The sequence below is a fragment of the Lepidochelys kempii genome, chromosome 1 (genome assembly GCF_965140265.1).
Source record: "Lepidochelys kempii isolate rLepKem1 chromosome 1, rLepKem1.hap2, whole genome shotgun sequence".
Taxonomy (NCBI): Eukaryota; Metazoa; Chordata; order Testudines; family Cheloniidae; genus Lepidochelys; species Lepidochelys kempii.
In genome coordinates this window covers 21300766-21319396 of record NC_133256.1, presented here as the reverse complement: position 1 = coordinate 21319396, position 18631 = coordinate 21300766, and the positions used below count along the sequence as shown (strand labels likewise).

Below are 18631 nucleotides of genomic sequence, written 5' to 3'. Positions count from 1 at the left end.
GCAGATAGACAAGTGATTGACAAGACTTTATGCTTTAAACTTGTGCTAAATGTTTGTTTTAAGCACTAATGTGCAATAAATAACTCCTCTGTTTCAAGGACACCTTTCTAATATTCTACCATTGCTTCATCCTACACTGAACAGTTCCTTATGAAAAGCAACTGTTACAGCAGGCTCTAATTTTGTTTGTTCTTAATGTGTCTACAAATCATTATATAGGTTGTCAGTCACTGCCTATCTGGTGTCCATGTGCATTATGGGCCCTATTGCTGAAGAGGGGTGTCTTCTGTGATTTGCAAAGGAGTTATTGTTTGAAGACACTACAGAATTGCCTTTCAGTGAAGTATACAGGAATTGCTAAAGTTAGAGAAACTATAATTCACAGATTTCAAGGCCAGAAAGGACCATTGTATCATCTCATCTGACCACCTGTGTACCAAAGGCCATAGAGCTTCCCCAAAAATAATTCCTAGAGCATATTTTCAAAAAAAATATTAAATCTTGATTTAAAAATTGCCAGTGATGGAGAATTCACCATAGCCCTTGGTAAATAGTTCCAATGATTAATTATTCTCAGTTAAAAATGTATGCCTTATTTCTAGTCTGAATTTGTCTAGCTTCAACTTGTAGCCATTGGATCATGTTATACCTTTTTCTGCTAGTCTGAAAAGCCTATTTATTCCCCATGTAGATACCTATAGACTGTGATCAAGTCATCCCTTAACATTCCTTTGTTAAGATAAACAGATTGATTTCCTTGAGTTCTATCACTATAAGACATGTTTTCTAATCCTTTAATTATTCTTCTGGCTCTTCTCTAAACCCTCTCCATTTTATCAACATTCTACTTGATTTGTGGATGCAGTATTCCAGCATCTAGTGCCAAATACAGAAGTAAAATAGCCTCTGTACTCCTACTCGAGATTTCCCCTGTTTATCCGTCCAAGGATCACATTCACTCTTGTGACTGCAGCATCACATTAGGAGCTCACGTTCATCTGATTATCCCCTCTGGCCCCCAAATCTTTCTCAGAATCACTGCTTCCCAGGATGCAGTGCCCCATCCATTTAATTAGAATTCTTCCATACACATTTCAAGGTTCATGAAAAAGCAAAACAAAGCAAAAAGCTTACTCCCTATCAAAAAAAGCATGCAGAATCACTGGTTCTTGTTAACTCCTGTTTTCTCATCTTCCTGACGGGATTATTAATTGCTAAACACAAACTCCCTTAAGGATTTATAAAGTTGGGTTTTTCCCTCTTCACTTGCTAAAATCTTCAAAATAAACTTGTGGCTGAACAATTGACTGGGTTGGTGGCAGAAACCCAGGAGCAAAACTGCCCTCCCCCACTACACACTTAAAAATGGATGAGTCCCTAATGCTGTTCTCTTGATTTATGTTTTACAGCTGAAAAATCCTAAAGTGTGAGAGCAGAACACTTGGTTTGCAGAAGCAGATTCATTTTCTAAAGCAAAAACATAGACTTTATTTAAATCAGTCTTTCTCTTTATGTAAAGATTGTTTTAAAAGAGCCACGTATCCTGCCAGATGGATTCCTCACTCAAATTTGAAATCTCTGAAATGCACTTATTTCCCTTGTCTTGCCATAAACTCAGTGTTTGAAGTTGCTTTGTAATAAAAACTAGCTGTCTAGCAGTTCTTTGGCTCTTTATTGTTGCTTTTGCCTCAACTTAACTGTGTATTCCTTTAAGGCAGCTAAAATGGTGTGACTGGTAACGAAAATTTTATTTCTCCAAGGGGTTTATATTTTGTCAAGATTAAACAGCTTTAAACACTAATTTTGTTGAGGTGAAATGTTTTTTCACTGTAGGTAAACAGATAAATTTTAACAGAAAATTGCGGGGGGGAGTATGGTCTTTGATCAGTTGTTTTTGATTAAGATACTTTTATTCCTAGGTAAACTTGATCTTGTCTAATCTACATTCCTTGACTCTGTGGTATAAAAAGCAGAGCTGCTACTGTTACACTGGTCAGGGAAACAAGTTTTAAAATGTTAAATATTCTTATGGTGCCTTTCATATAATAGAATTATCTTACTAATTTATCTGCCAAAGTAAAATGGCAATGGTTGCAATATACACTTAAATAAAACTGAGTATGAATTTTGGTTTTATGTTCCTGTATTTAATATAGTGAACTGGGTCATAAACTTCCACTTATTACCTAGTACTTAATAGTATATTAAGCTTCCACAGTGGTGGTGTACAAACATTAAATAATTCTTGCAACATATGAGATAGTGACTGCATGTCTGTTCTACAGATGCACAGAAAATGAGGTGGAATAGCTTTTGGCAAGGCCACAGTTAGTGAAAGAACTGAAATTAGAATTTCTGTCTGACTCCCAGTCCCCCTGCCTTAACTACTAGACATACTACTACTGCATTCCACATAGAATTGTATAAAATAACAGACATTATAAAAATATTGGTAGTAACAATGCGCAAGTAACTTCTATTACCAGTTGTCTCATAGTAGATTGTCTTTGTTTGTACATTGGTGAGACATCTGCCCTAGGAATGTGATTTTCTGCAATAAAACCATGCTGTTAAGTGTAAATGTAGCTAGGTTGACAGAAGAATTCTTCTATCCACCTACGTACCGCTGTTTGTGGAGGTGGATTACCTACATAGACAGAAAAGCCCCTTCCATTGATGTAGGAAAGCATTTCTACATTATGTCAGTGCATAAGTGCAGAGTAGTGCCTCTCATGGAGACATGCCTGAAGTCTCACCAAAACAAAGAGTGAGTGTCTTGGGATTCGGTGCCTGTATATTGCTGACCTTGCCTCCTGGGAATCTGTTGGGGATAAAAACACTGCCCCTTTTAAGGGAAGGAAAATGGATTTGGAAAACACTACTTGTAGCAAACCACTACCCAGATACTGTGTGCATTTCTACTTCAGGGAGTGATCTAAGCCTTAAGAGGTTTTTTTCATACACTCCCTTATTCAAACATTGCAGATGTTGGATAATACTCAAATCTATACACATGGTTTAGTATATCCTTTTTCACACAGAAAGTGGAGTTGTGGAACAATTGCTATATAATCCATTTGTACTCTTTATGTTTTGTTCAGGGTTCACTCCTTCTCCTGTTGCTCAACCACAGCCCGTAGCTGGCCTTAATGTTGACTTTGAGTCTGTGTTTGGAAACAAATCTTCTAATGTCGTCATAGATTCTGGTGGTAAGAGAGGCTTTCATTAATATTAATGTGGGCAACAAATGTGCTTTAATCGTTTGGCATCTGTGGAAGGTAGATCTCATAAGAATGGCCATACTGGGTCAGACCCAAGGTCCATTTAGTCCAGTATCCTGTCTTCCGACAATGGCCAATGCCAGGTGCCCCAGAGGGAGTTAACAAAACAGGTAGTCATCAAGTGATCCATCCCCTGTCATCCGTTCCCAGCTTCTGGCAAACAGAGGCTAGGGACGTTTGTTCCTGGTGTGAACAAATGCAGAGTGCTATGAAGAGACTCCAACTGGTGAAAGCAAAGTGCAGTTAAACTTGCAATAGCAGCATCTTTCACTTCATTTGTGTCTTTTTTTGTATTTTGTTAATTAAAGGGCTTCTCCTTTCTACTGAATATTTCTGTAGGGATTGCTCTATAATATTTAGAATCACTCCTTTTATTTAGACCCTGATCCTGCAAACACTTATGCATGTAGGTAACTTCACACAGGTTATTTTTACTAACTTCAGTAGGATTAAGCACAAAATTCAGCACATGCATAAATATTTGCAGAACTGGCCTTCATTACCAGCTGATCAAAAGACTATATAATTTAATTGAATATGACATGAAATACAAAGTTAAATTCTGTCTTCATTGAATTTCACCTGCCATTTTGCTGCCCAATCACCCAGTTTTGTGAGATCCTTTTGCAATCTGCTTTGGACTTAACTATCTTGAGTAATTTTGTATTGACTGCAATCTTTGCCTCCTCACTGTTTACTCGTTTTTCCAGTTCATTTATGAATATGTTGAACAGCACTTGTCCAATTACAGATCCTTGGGGATCCTTGCTATTTACCTCTCTCTACTGTGAAAACTGACTGTTTATTCCTACCCTTTGTTTCCTATCTTTTAATGGGTTCTGATCCATGAGCACCTTCCCTCTTATTAATTAACCTAAGGTTAACAATTAACCTAAACTTTCAAAATCTGTTTAATTTCTGATTTTTTTTATTTGTGTTTAAATAAGTTGGACCTTAATCTTCTTTTTAGGGCATGATCATTTTAAGATTAAGAAAGCAAATTGCCAAAGCCAGTTGGTACACACTTAACAGAGAAATTGGATTTATACTGAGTACCTTTAATTCTTTTGAGCACTCAGTAGTTAAATCTTTTCCGCTTGATGGATTTTATGCACATTTGGGTGAACATTCTTGTGCCTTTTTTAAAAAAAATTTTTTTCTGCAACAGGAATAGTTAGGAGTTTTGACCTTTAAAAGTATAGATGCTATCCTGAAAACCTTCCATACTTGGCATTTGCATTGCAGTCAATGGGAGTTTCTCACATACAGGGTTTGAAGGATCAGTCTCAAAGCAGCTATTCTTCTGTGCCATTAATATCCCTGTTTGCAGTTGAGGTATAATGGCTTTATTCCCTTTATATACTGTAGTTTTGTGCAACATTTGATTCAGTCTTCCATATTTTTAACCAATGTTTTGTTGGACTCCTTACACCCTCCCCCCCTTGGTGTAAATGTGTAATCTGATCTTCAGTGGAAGCCTCAAGTTTAAGGTCTGTTTTATGTGTTTTATCATTTTAAGGCTTTGATGAATTAGGGGGACTCCTAAAACCAACAGTGACCTCTCAAAACCAGAATCTTCTGGTTGCCAAGCTGCCACCTAACAAGTTAGTATCGGATGATCTGGATTCATCCTTAGCCAACCTTGTAGGCAGTAAGTATTTGTTGAAAATCTGAAGATAAGTTTTTGTGTAATTCTATAAAATGAACAGGCTATTTCAGTTATGTTTTTCCCATTCTGTGGCAGATTTGGGCATTGGAAATGGAACTACTAAAAAGTAAGTGTGTTTTTAATCAAACTTGGAAAATGTATTGAATTTTTAACGGCTTATTCTTGATAGTACTTAGCACTTCATGTTCATAACCACTTTGTGCATATCAATCTTGAAAGCATCTCTGAGGAATTCAGTATTATCTACATTTTACAGGGGAGGAGACTGAAACGTAGATGAAGTGACTTGACCCACAGCTACCTGTGGTGTGGGAGCAGGGCAGCAGCAACGAAGCTTGGATTAGAGTTCAGGGCTAAATCCTGTTACTGTTACTGTGTTAATTGCTCTGGACCCTGCTGCCTGTTGCTCTTATTTAGAATAATAAATAATAATAACTGAATAAACTTCACAAAATACGTAGTTGATTGGTCATTCAGTATGTGAGGTTTTTTATTACAATGCATGCCTACAATAACTAGCAGCCCCTTAACGGACCTCAACACATCCCTTTTCCAAACACCTGAAATAAAATTAGCTTTGTGTAGTATCCCAGGAAGTTTAAGAAATCTGGGGTGTGATGGGCCAGTAGGAGGAAAGGGAACTCCTGATCCAGAATAATTGTGATCAGCTTTGATGTTGTATTTAACATCAAGCACAATTAGCCTCAGCAACTCCATCACCACTGCAAAGAAAAGAATCCCGTCAGTCCAGTTCTAGCCTTGAAACCATCCAGGAATTTGTACACATTTGCTCCTGCCCAAGTTATAATTTGACCTGCAAAAATCGAGCTAATAGTATTACACCGCATCTAGGCTAAGAAAAGTAGTTGAGTTGAGGTCAATCTTAGCTAGCTTATGTTAGCTGAAAATGAGCTACGTTTTCCCTAGTCCAGACCAGGTTTATCATAGAATATCAGGGTTGGAAGGGACCTCAGGAGGTCATCTAGTCCAACCCCCTGCTCAAAGCAGGACCAATCCCCAATTAAATCATCCCAGCCAGGGCTTTGTCAAGCCTGACCTTGAAAACTTCTAAGGAAGGAGATTCCACCACCTCCCTAGGTAACGCATTCCAGTGTTTCACCACCCTCCTAGTGAAAAAGTTTTTCCTAATATCCAACCTAAACCTCCCCCACTGCAACTTGAGACCATTACTCCTTGTCCTGTCCTCTTCTACCACTGAGAATAGTCTAGAACCATCCTCTCTGGAACCACCTCTCAGGTAGTTGAAAGCAGCTATCAAATCCCCCCTCATTCTTCTCTTCCGCAGACTAAACAATCCCAGTTCCCTCAGCCTCTCCTCATAAGTCATGTGTTCCAGACCCCTAAACATTTTTGTTGCCCTTCGCTGGACTCTCCAATTGATCCACAATTTATTGTGACTGTGCAACTTGATTTGGTGACTAAGCTCTTATGGGGTCAGTATTAATGTACATTTTCACTTTGTGGAAACATGCAAGCTTATTGGACTAATGTACTATATCTGAGGATGGTTCAAAGAAAATCTGTTTTCTAACATTTCTTTAAAAATGTATTTGAAGTGATGTAAATTGGACTCAGCCAGGCGAAAAGAAATTAACTGGTGGTTCCAACTGGCAGCCCAAGGTTGCACCCACAACTGCATGGAATGCTCCAACAATTGTAAGTCAATGAAGATTCTGAAGTAGTCAATCTATGTAACTTAAAATATAGACAAACATGTAATATAAAGGTGTGGAGGTGATGAGTCATTACAGTGAATAGGTTATGAAGATTATTTGAATAATAAATGTTCAGTTTGAGAATGTATATTGCTGTAGTAACAGTAACTGGATGGTCAACTTCATTTAGATTATTTACCTTTTGTCAGATATACTGTGTCATTGCATCTGACTAAGGCTAAGATTTAATCATGGGTAATTTTAGTAAAAGTCATGGACAGGTCACAGGCAATAAAAAAAAAAAAAAAATTCACGGCCCCATGACCTATCCATCACTTGTACTATATACTCCTGACGAAATCTTGGGTGTACTGGGGGGCTCCAGGGTTGCAGCTGCTGCTCTGGAGGGGGGGGGGTCGCCTGCTGTATGGGGGGAGGGGGACTCTGGGGCACCCGCTGCTCTGGAGGGAGGGCTCCAGGGTACCCGCTGGTATGGGGGGCAAGGTGGGGTGCTGGTACTGGGACAGGCCCTGGAGCCCCGGGCCACTGCTGCTGCAGGGGTGGCCCAGGACCACCTGAGCTGCTCCGGCAGCCCTGGGGTCAGTCCATACCTGCCAGCTGCAGAAGTCATGGAGGTCCTGGAAAGTCGCAGAGTCCGTGACCTCCATGGCAGACTCGCAGACTTACGTATGACTTATTCTGTAATGCGAGTGTGAATTTATACTGTAAACTAAAAGTATTGCTGGAGCAGAAACTTAGGTTGTAGAACTTCAAACCCTTTGTAATTATTTGAGTAGAGTAATTTGACCTTTTGGAAATAGTGGTGATGGTTAGGCCTACTCTTCATTCTGACTGCTGTTTGGAAGTGTGGAAATATACTTGTTCTTGAAATACAATACTGTGTGGTAAACTTGTATGTCAGTGGTTTTAAACCTTTTCAGATGGTGGCGTGGACCCCACTGAAAATTTTAGACAAGTCTGTGGACCACAAGGTTGAAAACCACTGTTCTGTGGTAACTGCTACCTTTTGTGGACCCCTGAGACATAGTCTGTGGAGCCCCAGGTTAAGAACCATGGTTGTATTTTCACAACACTCAGCCTGCTCTGTGACTTGAGGCAGGAAGTAGTGCATTGTCTGCTACCCAAGGGTGTGGGAAGTGATGTTACAGGGATAGGTGCCTTAGAAATCTGTACAGCTAGTACAGTCACACCCTGAAGTTTGTGCTTGCTTTTAATACGTCTCCACTTAATATCTTCAGTGACCAGTCTGATTTTTCTCTAGTTTACAACTCCATTACAGATAGCATGTATTGTGGATCACATGGTTTTTTTTTTTTATTGAAGTGATTTGTTCTCCCATCCATTAATGTATGTATTGAGAGAGGGAGACAAGGATATACTTGAGTAGCTCCCAGTAATGCTGGTTGAGACCTACCTGTGTAAATCCTATTCTTCCTTTTACCACAAACTGGAGAATAGTATACAAGCATAGTAAACATAACAAAACAAGTGTTTTGAGGTAGTATATCAAACTGTATTAAACGATTTTGTGATTTAACAATGAAACACATGATTTGTTACAGATTTGGAAAGAGAAACAATATCTCTTTTCAGGTCATCTCCCTGCTCTCATTTTGGGTGGCAGCTGCCAACTCAGATCTTGTATGCAGGTGAAAGTGGTTGTGGATATTACAGTTTCCGTAGTACTCACCTACTACTTGAATGACTTGCTAGCAGTTGGATATTTCTCATGTGCTTGAAAATACTTAATTGTTGTCAAGCAAAATATATGGTATCTTTTTATGCATCTTGGAACATATCGTTCCATTTCTAACCAGTTCTTTCATTAATATTTAAAGATGCTGTCACGGCATCTTGCTTTATACAAAACCTTTTACTCACTATTAAATTGTTTGAAAAAACTTAGAAGGATTAAATTGGAAATTGGGTTGTTCAAATTCTTCTCCACTTTGTCCATTAGTCTGTTTATTGTAGCGTTGATTCTAAGTGCTGCGGTGCTGCTTGATAAACTTTTGAAAACAAGGAAGAATGTGCTTTGAAAATAAGTGCACATAAAAATAAATGGATTGTACAAACAGGTATGAAACCCATCAACCTTGACAGTGTCACTTAACAGATTTATTCAATGACTTGAATTACAAGAATTGTTATTTTAGGGCAGACATTAAGTGTACTTGTGAACTAAAATGCTATCTGTGTATATTCTGTTGTGTAAGTACTTGTTTCTAATCCAGTATTATTGCATTATGTAATTGTTCTCCCTGGGAAATACAGAATGGCATGCATTTTCCACACTACGTAAGTGAAAAAAAACCAACAGCCTTTTTGCACTCAATTGGCATGCTGTATTAACCCCTGCTGTAGCAGAGTCTCATAACCTTCCTGCTATTACACATTCCTCATATTAAGATCTTTGGTGTGCAGAAGATTTGAGCTTTTCTTAGCATATACAAATCTCATGGGTGTTCTGCAGGCTCTTGACTCGAATGATGGCATGGGAAATACTGAGATTTTCTTTCCTTGCTTAAAACTGTGCCATTTGCTGCCAGATAGCTGGGTCTGTGTCTGTGCTGCCTTTAATGCATCTGGTAAAGTTTGAATGAAGATAAGTTGTGTGTGTTTGAATAATTGCATGAAATCTCACAGGCTTCTGTTATAATTGGCACGTTGTTCACTTTTATTGACTATCTTGTTCTCAAGTAGGGAGAGACCAATATGTCATTTATGTTCAAATAAACTAAGAGAAAATCCCAGCTCATGATTAAGTTTATAAAGGGCAAGCCATATCTTGTGCATTGTTTTCGTGGAGGAATGCAGTCTTACTCACAGATAATCTTTTTGTATTTCAACAATATTGGTCTTTCCCTGTATTCAGTTTTCATTATGGGATAATTTTAACAGTGGAGAATGTACAGACTGTACTGGAGCACTCTAAAAAAAACATACGTACATACATTTAGCCAGCATTTGTGTGTATATGTATGTGTACACATATATATGATGTGAATGATTTAAAGAATGTTCAAAGCTTTTTGAACTGAATAATATTTAGATAGTTACTGTACAATCTAGCTAATTCTTTAAACAGTGAAACTTGTGCTAATAGCTGCTAGAATGCTAATTACCATTGGCTAGTGCGTATTAAAGAGCAGCTGATACCTCAAAAAATTAATGTTCTATTCAGAAATAGTCCTCCTTATATCACACTTTTGGAGTTGGGTTGTGAGAGTGAAATTACCTGCCTGTGGAATGTTGTTCCCTATAACATATCTTCTTTCTCCAGTGTAGTTCTGAATGTCACAAGTAACACTTATTCCACCACTTTCCTTGAGTCTCTTCTCAAATAAAATCTTTGTAACACAAAAGGCATGCATGAAAGCATGATCTTGGAGTTTGTTTGGTTCAGTCTTCTGTAGTGTCATGAATTATAATTTCCACAGTGAAGAACTGGGATGTCACAAGCAGAGCATTATTAATTGTAAGTGAGGGATTAACAGGAGGTGGAGCAGATAAAGATCCCTAGATATCACAGTCCATTGGTACTTTATAAGTACTCAACTAGATAATGTTCTTAGACAAAGTTCTTGTCTCCATGCAAAAGTCTGCCCTAATAAATAGGGTCAGGAGCATGGGAAAGTGGAAGGACAAAGGAAGGAATATACGAGTGTGCAGAATTGCTTTTAAACAGAATATATCTTTTGCCTCCTACTGCTTTCTAAGAGGTATCAGAGGATCTTTATATATGCATTGCATTTTTTAAACAATAGGGGATATATTATCAGTTTACTGTTGACAGAGATAAAGCCTAGAGCAGGGATGCCAGTCTCATTCTTCCACTTCACGATAGCTGTCATATAGTGATGTTAATTTATATATGCTGAATGGCATTAGTAGTGATTTTACCACGTTTTAATTCCTTGTAATAACTAGGGTATTCCTAACAATTTAAAAGAAACTCATTTTAGAGTAGCAGCTCAATGTTCTGTACCTACTTGTAAATACTGTGGGGCAGTCTCTTATCATTGCTTCAGCACAGGTGCAGCTCTACCAGTGACCAGCACTGAACTGTGTTACCATGTCAGCTAGACCTACTGTGAATGAGGTTAGACAGCAAGCTGGTAAAACACTGAAAGCCAGCCTGCACTAGAGCTCCCACCATTGCTAGGACTGGTGCAGCTGTATCAGTGCTGAAGTAATGGAGACACCCTTCCCCCCCAAAAAAATCTTTAGTGTGTATGTAGTCTGGTTTGACAAGAAAGAGCTTCTGATGTTTTTACTATAACAGCAGTAACTTGGCCTTTATATTTGGTTCCATTTTTAGAACTACCTGGGCAGAATTACTTCAGTAAAATAAGTAGTAAGTTTTATACTTCATAGGATTCAGGCAGTATTCACTTTTATCGTATAATCATTTTTATTTTATTTGTGTATATTATATGTAAATATTTCCTCAAATTTCCTATTAAGTACAAAACATACATATTTAGATCTCTATACATTCTTTGGACAGAAGACTCAGATAACTCTAGGTGGAACTTCAGATTACTGTGAACCAAAACCCGATATGGTCTTGTCTGTTATACATATGTCAAGTCTTTCTAGAAACCTTGAGCATAAGTGTTGCTATTGATCTGAAATCAGATAAACTTTAACACAAACCTACAAATGCTAATAGGTGTCAGTTGATCTTTTTTGCTATATTAGTAATATGCTGTCTACTCAGTGCTCTGTTTGACACTTAAAGGCAATTTATCATATATGCAACTCAGTCAGTCTTCCATGCAGTTCAGTTTTCTCTCTTTTCTGTGTTAGGCACCACCTGTAATGGCCTATCCTGCTACAACACCAACAGGAATGATGGGATATGGAATGGTTAGTGAAATTTCCTGTTACTTAATTTATTTACATAAACATGGTTTACTTGTTACTTTTATTATGAGTTAACTGCAAACATAAAGCATTCTAGGAGCAATATGTCACTTGGCCTAAACGTTTTAAGTAAGTTTAATATCAATTCCTCTTGTTGGTTCTTCACTAAATCATTTTTCTGCAGGAAAATTAACTATGGCTCTTAAACTCATCTCTACCCGTTTCTTCTTCACCTAGCCCCTGGATGACTTATTCCATACATTTAGTGTGTATTGAATGAAGTAGTCGTCAAGTTACTTGTTCATCTTGCCTTACTTACTAAATTCTCCCTCAGGTTTTCATCTTTCCAGAACTCCCCTTTCGTGTCTCCCCTTTTTAATGTCCTTATTGAGGCAGAAAAGTTTTATTGGATAACTATTAAGGAAATACTTAGAGCTCTATTTCAGGAGACTCAACATCGTGAAGAAAGAAAACTCACGTAGTTGTATGTTGGTCAGATCTTTGTCTCTAGAACTTCACCTCTAGAGTAGCAACACAAATCTATAGAAATCTCACTCTTCACACACTGTGTAAGACTGATTTGCCATATAATTAATGTTACAAGAAAATCTAATGGTGAAAACATCACAGTAAATTTATTACCGACCCTTAACTTGGATGATTCCCTTTTTGCACCATGCTAGGAGCATTGCTATCACAGTAAGTACTTCCTTGAAATAACAGTAAGAGGTGGAGACTTCTAACTGTCCAGTTAATCCAGATATGAATGGGACAATTCTGTGTAGATTTTAAGAGGAACGAGTACTCCATTACTTAATAAGGAAAGAGTTACATACACCTGGGCCTGCTCCTGAATGGCGGGGAAAACATCTAAAAATAATTCTTCACCTAAATAATAGAAAAATCTTTCTCACTATTTTTTGTACTACTTAATCAATGATTTTATTTATAAAAATACCATTTGTTAATTCAGGTTTAAAGTTTGCTTAGATAATTAACCATTCCTTCTGAATTTAATTCCCTCTGAACCCCACCAAAAGGCACCCATTACCACAGTAGCTAAGTACCAAACACAAGAAAGGATTGCACAGAAAATCCTGCATAGGAGCCTACTCTCCACTATTTTATTCAGCTGTTATTACTTGTTTAAAGCTTCCATCACCTCAGCGTGATGTTGTGTAATTGAATGATTGACTATGTGCAACAGGAGGTTTCCTATTGTGTTCTGAAAACAGTCCAGATTTGTTCAGGATTGCCACAGCTGGGGGTCCTTTTCCAAGAATGATGACCCTGTTAAAACATGCATTAAATGTGGGTAATTGTTGTTGTAAACAAATTACCTAGGATAGAACTTCAGTGCATTTTGAGGTTAATAGTACCAGGTTTTTCCACTAAACAGTGGCTGAACTGTAATGTAAACCTAGACTTCAGTCAGACAAATTGGGAATTAACTCATCTTTATTTTATGTACATATTTCATCAGTTCTTGAAAGTGCAAAACAGCCACAACAATGGCATCTTAAATACCCATGTTGTGAAGGTGACTTCTTTCTAGTACCTCCAACTTAATGGAGAGGGGAGAACTCTGTCAAAGCTTCAGTGTTTGTGGTCAACATGTTTATGGTGCTAGCACAAGTTCTTCATATATTATAAACAGCTGCTTCGATGGCCCAAACGTTTTGGGGAAAGATTACATAGAAACAGCTTCAGCATCTATACTCCAGCACAAACATGTTCTCTAAAGTAAAGGTCTGCAATGTTCATTTTTAGGGACCCTCAGTTAATAGTCCAGTTTCAGAAGTTCTTTCCAGTTGCTAAGAGTCATTCTTCACACATCTCCTCCTGCTCCTTTCCTCCCCCCGCCCTTTTATGTGTTTAATTGTGTTTTGTAATTCTATGCTGTTCTGGATTTTTTTAGCCAACACAGGTGGGAGGTGTACCAGTCATGACACAACCAACCTTAATATACAGCCAACCTATCATGAGACCACCAAATCCTTTTGGCCCCGTTTCAGGAGCACAAGTGAGTAAAAATCCAAAATATTTATATTTACTGATGCGGGAAATTGGTTGATAGCCAGGACACACATAGTTTTGTGTTATTTACACCCTCGCTGTTTGTTGTAACGATGGTTTTGTCCTTTAATGTGGTGGCATATGGAGTCCATTTCCATTGTGCTATATAGAAAAGGGATTGGGTCTTAGCTGCTTATTCAAACTTGGTGTCAACAAATTCCTGTTCAGCAAAAGTAAAGTAAAAGGATGGCATTCTCAAGGGTCAGTTCCCTTGAGGAGGTGGTGATGTCTGTCTTCCCTTTTCTTTAGATGAATGGTGATAGGAACTATTTTTAATCTTACATTTGTGCATCCCCTTCAATCACTAAGCTTGTGTTCCACTGTATCTCACCCTCATATTATTCATTGCAGCTTCTCCTGGAAGCATATCATTATGCAAACTTGTTTCATGCTAGACTCCTGAATTGCACTCCAGTGCTACCTCTTGTACTCTTAAACTCATACTTTTCACAAGTAAAATAACCCAAGGCTGGTATAGCATAAGCCCGTTTATTATAGCAGTGTGTGTCAAAATTGCAGGTAATTCCAGAGGTCAAATTTGGGCACCCAATGTGGGCTGTGCGAATCTGTGAAAGATTTCAGCATCTTGTGACACAGTGTAGTCCTGACTTTCCAAACTCTAGGAAGCACACTCTCCCCATGCCTCCCAGAGATTATACTGACCCCCTTTTCTGAGTGTGCTGAATGTACCCGCCTGTGTTAACTGCAGAGTTTAAAGCTGGCCAGCACCTCTAAACCAGTCTTGGGCTCAGAGAACTAATGTGCAGATTTTTAAAGCCTGGATGGATCCCCAGTTCTGACAAACATCGTATCTTTCCAAGTTTTTGTGTGTCCCCTATCACACATGGGGGATAAATTCAGGTTATATTGTATGTACGTATATAAAGGATACTTAATTTGTGTTGGCAGTTTAAAAAAAAAAAAAAAACTTTTATGTTCAATTTTTAGTAATGGATTGTACCAAACAGGGACAGCCTCTGATTACTCTGTCACACACTGCCTGCTTCTGTACTCCATTGTAGACATCTCAGTGAAAAGGAAGCAAGTGTATTATCCCCTTCAGTGTTCATATTAGCTTGTCTGATGGAAGTCTTGCTTTGAAAAGTGAGTACAGGCAATAAGTATTGGAGTTGGGTTCGTACCCTTTTTTCTCCTGATCTATGCCACTTCTTTAGTTCAGTCCAGAGCACTTTTCCATCTTGTAAGAAATCTCATCCTCTTATTCAAATAAAGATAGAATTTTGAATGAGAGGCTCTAAAAGGAAAAAAATTTCCTGTGCTCTTGTTCCAACCTTTGAGAGGACTTTAAAACAACAGCAGTTGCTTTGGGGAAATCATGTCCACCTCCATAATATTAGAGGACATATAACTTTAGGGATATCTGATCTTCACAGGCTGGTGGGATTAAATACTGAAGCTCTCAATTTTTACATTCCAATTAAATTAGTTTTTGTTGTTGTTAACAAAGTTAGCTTTTTTCTTTTTATCTGAAAGTAGTAGTGATCGGAGGGTGGGGGGGCTATAGCATACTCCTTTTTCGGCAGAGAGCTTTGCCTTTTTACCATTGATCACGATGGGCCACTTAAATATAGATGTACTGTATTATATAACATGGGGTAGTATGTATTGCCACATACAGAGAAATACATGTGTGTGTAAATAAAACGTGCGTATACACGAAGTATCCATTTTTTTAAATTAAAGCTATTATATGTCTGTCTGCCACTGTTAATACTGCTGATGCAGTGACTCTACGTGGTTCCCTTGCTCCTTGCGTTTAGGGACGCGGCAGCGGTGCTCATCCAGGAGAAGGGCCTCACATCATATTGCAGTGCTTTGCCCCGCATCCCAGGCTGATCAGAGTAGCCATGTCCACATTCAGCCTCACCTCTTTGAAGTGGGGGCTTCGGGGTAAAAGAAGACATCATGATCTGGGAGGGACACTGGGTCAGATAGAAATGGGGTTTTCAATCTGAAGAAATGATGTTTTCCCTTTCATTGTTTCTTTTGGGCATATAACAGCCCTCTCTGTGTGTAATCACTATTACTGTTCTCCCATCTAGTCAGTCAGCATCCTCAGTTTTGTATGGATCTTCCTTGCAGCATTAAGGATGGAAAGAGATGTTTTTTAAAATAGGAAAATGTGGCTATCAGGGGGCCTCAAAGATATGTGGACTTCATTTTCTACTTCACTAAATTTCAAATTGACTATTCTTTTCAAAACAGAAGCAAACTTTACTACTTGCACATTTATTCTGTCACTTGAATGAATTCAGTTCTAGAGTAAACATGTTTAAATTTATTGTGAATTGTTAAAAGTGCAACCCACCCATTCCCATTGACATTGCAGGTCTTGGGGCTGGATTAAGACCCAGCTGGCTGCCATAAAGCGGGGGAAATGAGAGAATGCAGTTGCAAGTGGGCAGTGTTCTTTATCTGGTGATGTGTAGGTTTCCTTTAACCCTTATATTGGACTACAGATCACCCATCTATTTCTGTATTGGGGTCTTGGAGACCCACAGTATGTCAGAATTGGGGGAAAAGACATATGGATGCATTTAAAACTAACTTAGGTTCAGAAGCACACTATACAGCATTTATGTTGGGTTTAACTGACCCCAGGACGTTTTTGACGTATTGCATTTTTGATGTGTTTTTCTATCTCATTCTCTGGAACAGATGTAACAACTTCCTCGTTTTTCAGTCTCTGGGTTGGTGACCAGCACACTAGACACTTCTTCCCTAGAGCCCTGAGGCAAGGCTGCAATGATCCTCTCCTGCACCAGGGACTTCACCATTTCTGTACCCAGGTCCCTGAGAAACACTTGGGTCTTACTCAAAGATTTGTTATGCCACATGTGATTCAGCAAAATCCAAACTATATGTGCATTCAGACATGCAATGTACATGTACAATGCAACAGCAAATCTTTGCCCCAGCAACAGCATATGCCAAATGTGGGTTTGCCAAAAAATGTATTGACAATTTTGGCTTCCCCAGAAAACTCATCTTAGCAAGCATAGGCTTTCCAGAACATCAGTTGGATAGTCTCTTCTGGAGACTCTTGTGATAATACGTGAGGCAAATGTTATCTGGGTTATTGCAGATCCCCAAGACCCTGTCAGTGCATTTTTTGAAAAACAAAAATCACTGAAACTATGGTAAAAACAATGCTGAGTCATACCCATGTCATAACTGCTGCCTCAAAATAAAAACAATCTGATACTGGAATACCTGCGTAATTAATTTGGGGTCTAATTAGGGTGACCAGCTGTTCCGATTTTATAGGGACAGTCCCGACTTTTGGGGCTTTTTTCTTATATAGGCTCCTATTACCCCCCACCCCCGTCCCAATTTTTCACATTTGCTGTCTGGTCACCCTAGGTATAACTGACCCCAATAACCTTTTGAGTGACTTTTTTTGCTATGCTAAAACTACAACAGGTATGCAGCCAAAACCAGTGCTAACAGTTGTTTTCCTCATGGTTTGAGAATGCTGAAAGAAAAGGCACTGGTTTGCCTATCATATTTTACTTACATTTTGTACATTTGGGGTCCAAGAGATCCCCAAAGACCTTGGAAGTGAAGTACTTTCTTTTCCCCAGTGACTAACACTGAAGGGTCTAACTGACCCCATTACCCTTTTAATTACTTTTTTTTTTTCAAAAACTTCAGCAGGTAGGATGATAAAACAGGTGCAGAAAGATTGACCTCAGCCTAGTTTGAGAATACTTAATGTGTGAAGAGGCACAGGTTTGGCATGAAAATTATTTACATTTTTGTGTGTGTTGGAGTCATATAGACAAAACATTGGGAGTTGCAGTTCCTTCAGAAACTACTGATTTTACTGGCAACACATCCTTTTGTTAGGCATTTACTTTGCAACCAAGGAGAGTTTGACACTGGCCCAATCACATCTCTTTGCAGTTGCTAAGTTTTAAAATAAGTCTGAGATCAATAAAATCTTAGAAGGAAAACAAAGGCTTGTTGTGGGAGCCTCTTCACTATGCTAAATAGGGACAGTGTTGGCTGTAGATATTTAAATAATTCCTGAGTTGGACTATAATAGTCTGTTACACTAGAAAGATTGTATATTGAGAGTTCCAATGATCATTTCTATATTTGGGCTTAGTTTTCATTAGATTCTTTTTTGGTGAGATGTTGGCAGTGGTCTTGTTAGCTGAGCTGTACAATTTGATTGCTCTGAAGTGAGGTTTGTTGCTTGTTAGCAGTTTATTTTGTTGCAAAATAAGCTGTTGGTTGATTCATAGTAGACCAAAGTCAGTGACATGAAGGTGATACCTACTGCCTTTGGTCACAAGACGTCTTAGACAAATACCTTGAACACTTTGCTCCCTGCTTTACCTGTCCATTTGTATGTTCATTTTTCACAACCTTTTCTCTCTTCCTTTTCCCTTAAAGCACACTAATCCAAATATCTATTTTGGCTTTTACCTTCTGTAAAGTACTTGGAAAAGCGCTTCGAAGTAGTCACCATAAGGCCACTCAATGAATTGTTTGGGCAATATGCCTATTTAATTATTGGCCCATTAACAAAAATATTTCAGTTTTTAATTAGATAATAGTACTGATCTTACCATTAGATGAAATAGCAAACAAGCAAAATGTTAGGGTTTAGAATTATTTGCTCTTAAAAGTGCCTTCCATAGGGGGGATGGGGCCTATTCTCCCCAAAATACTTTTTTCCCCAGTTTATTTTAGAAAATTATAATTTATATTCTCTGAAAGATTCTGGTGACTGGAGAAGTGATGAAAGTCTGACATCAGTCAAAACAATGGAAGCTGAGTAATTGAGCAAGAAAGTAATTTTTACTTAGACTGTTTTATTTGTTGGTTTTATACCTATTAAACTTCATTGACTAATGAATACATTGGAGCCAGGATATCTTGGTTAAAGATTGAACTCCCTCTTCTCTTGAATTAAGGGGTGAGAAGATTCACTACACAGTATTCTAGCAAAACCCAGGAAGACCAGACTAGATATTCCTGTTGCCTATAAGAAAAGCAGAAGAATAAAA

The 18631-nt window shown here is 38.3% G+C and overlaps 1 protein-coding gene and 1 long non-coding RNA gene across 19 annotated transcripts in view; both read left to right on the top strand.

Annotated features, from left to right (window-relative positions):
- PICALM (phosphatidylinositol binding clathrin assembly protein) overlaps nucleotides 1-18631 on the top strand; it is a 118761-nt gene that overhangs the window by 85748 nt on the left and 14382 nt on the right. For 8 of the 18 annotated variants that reach the window (XM_073336348.1, XM_073336431.1, XM_073336408.1 and 5 more), the window contains 7 exons: nucleotides 3102-3209; nucleotides 4801-4932; nucleotides 5026-5056; nucleotides 6528-6627; nucleotides 8922-8945; nucleotides 11460-11519; nucleotides 13435-13539. In XM_073336348.1, the coding sequence (XP_073192449.1) occupies nucleotides 3102-3209; nucleotides 4801-4932; nucleotides 5026-5056; nucleotides 6528-6627; nucleotides 8922-8945; nucleotides 11460-11519; nucleotides 13435-13539 (560 nt within the window). Of the gene's footprint in view, nucleotides 1-3101; nucleotides 3210-4800; nucleotides 4933-5025; nucleotides 5057-6256; nucleotides 6405-6527; nucleotides 6628-8921; nucleotides 8946-11459; nucleotides 11520-13434; nucleotides 13540-18631 lie in introns of those variants that run through there. The other 10 variants (XM_073336452.1, XM_073336420.1, XM_073336372.1 and 7 more) reach the window with 5 other exon arrangements.
- On the top strand, nucleotides 13546-17244 carry LOC140908734 (uncharacterized). The gene is made up of 2 exons (XR_012157981.1): nucleotides 13546-14696; nucleotides 16272-17244. It is a non-coding gene; the product is annotated as an uncharacterized lncRNA (long non-coding RNA).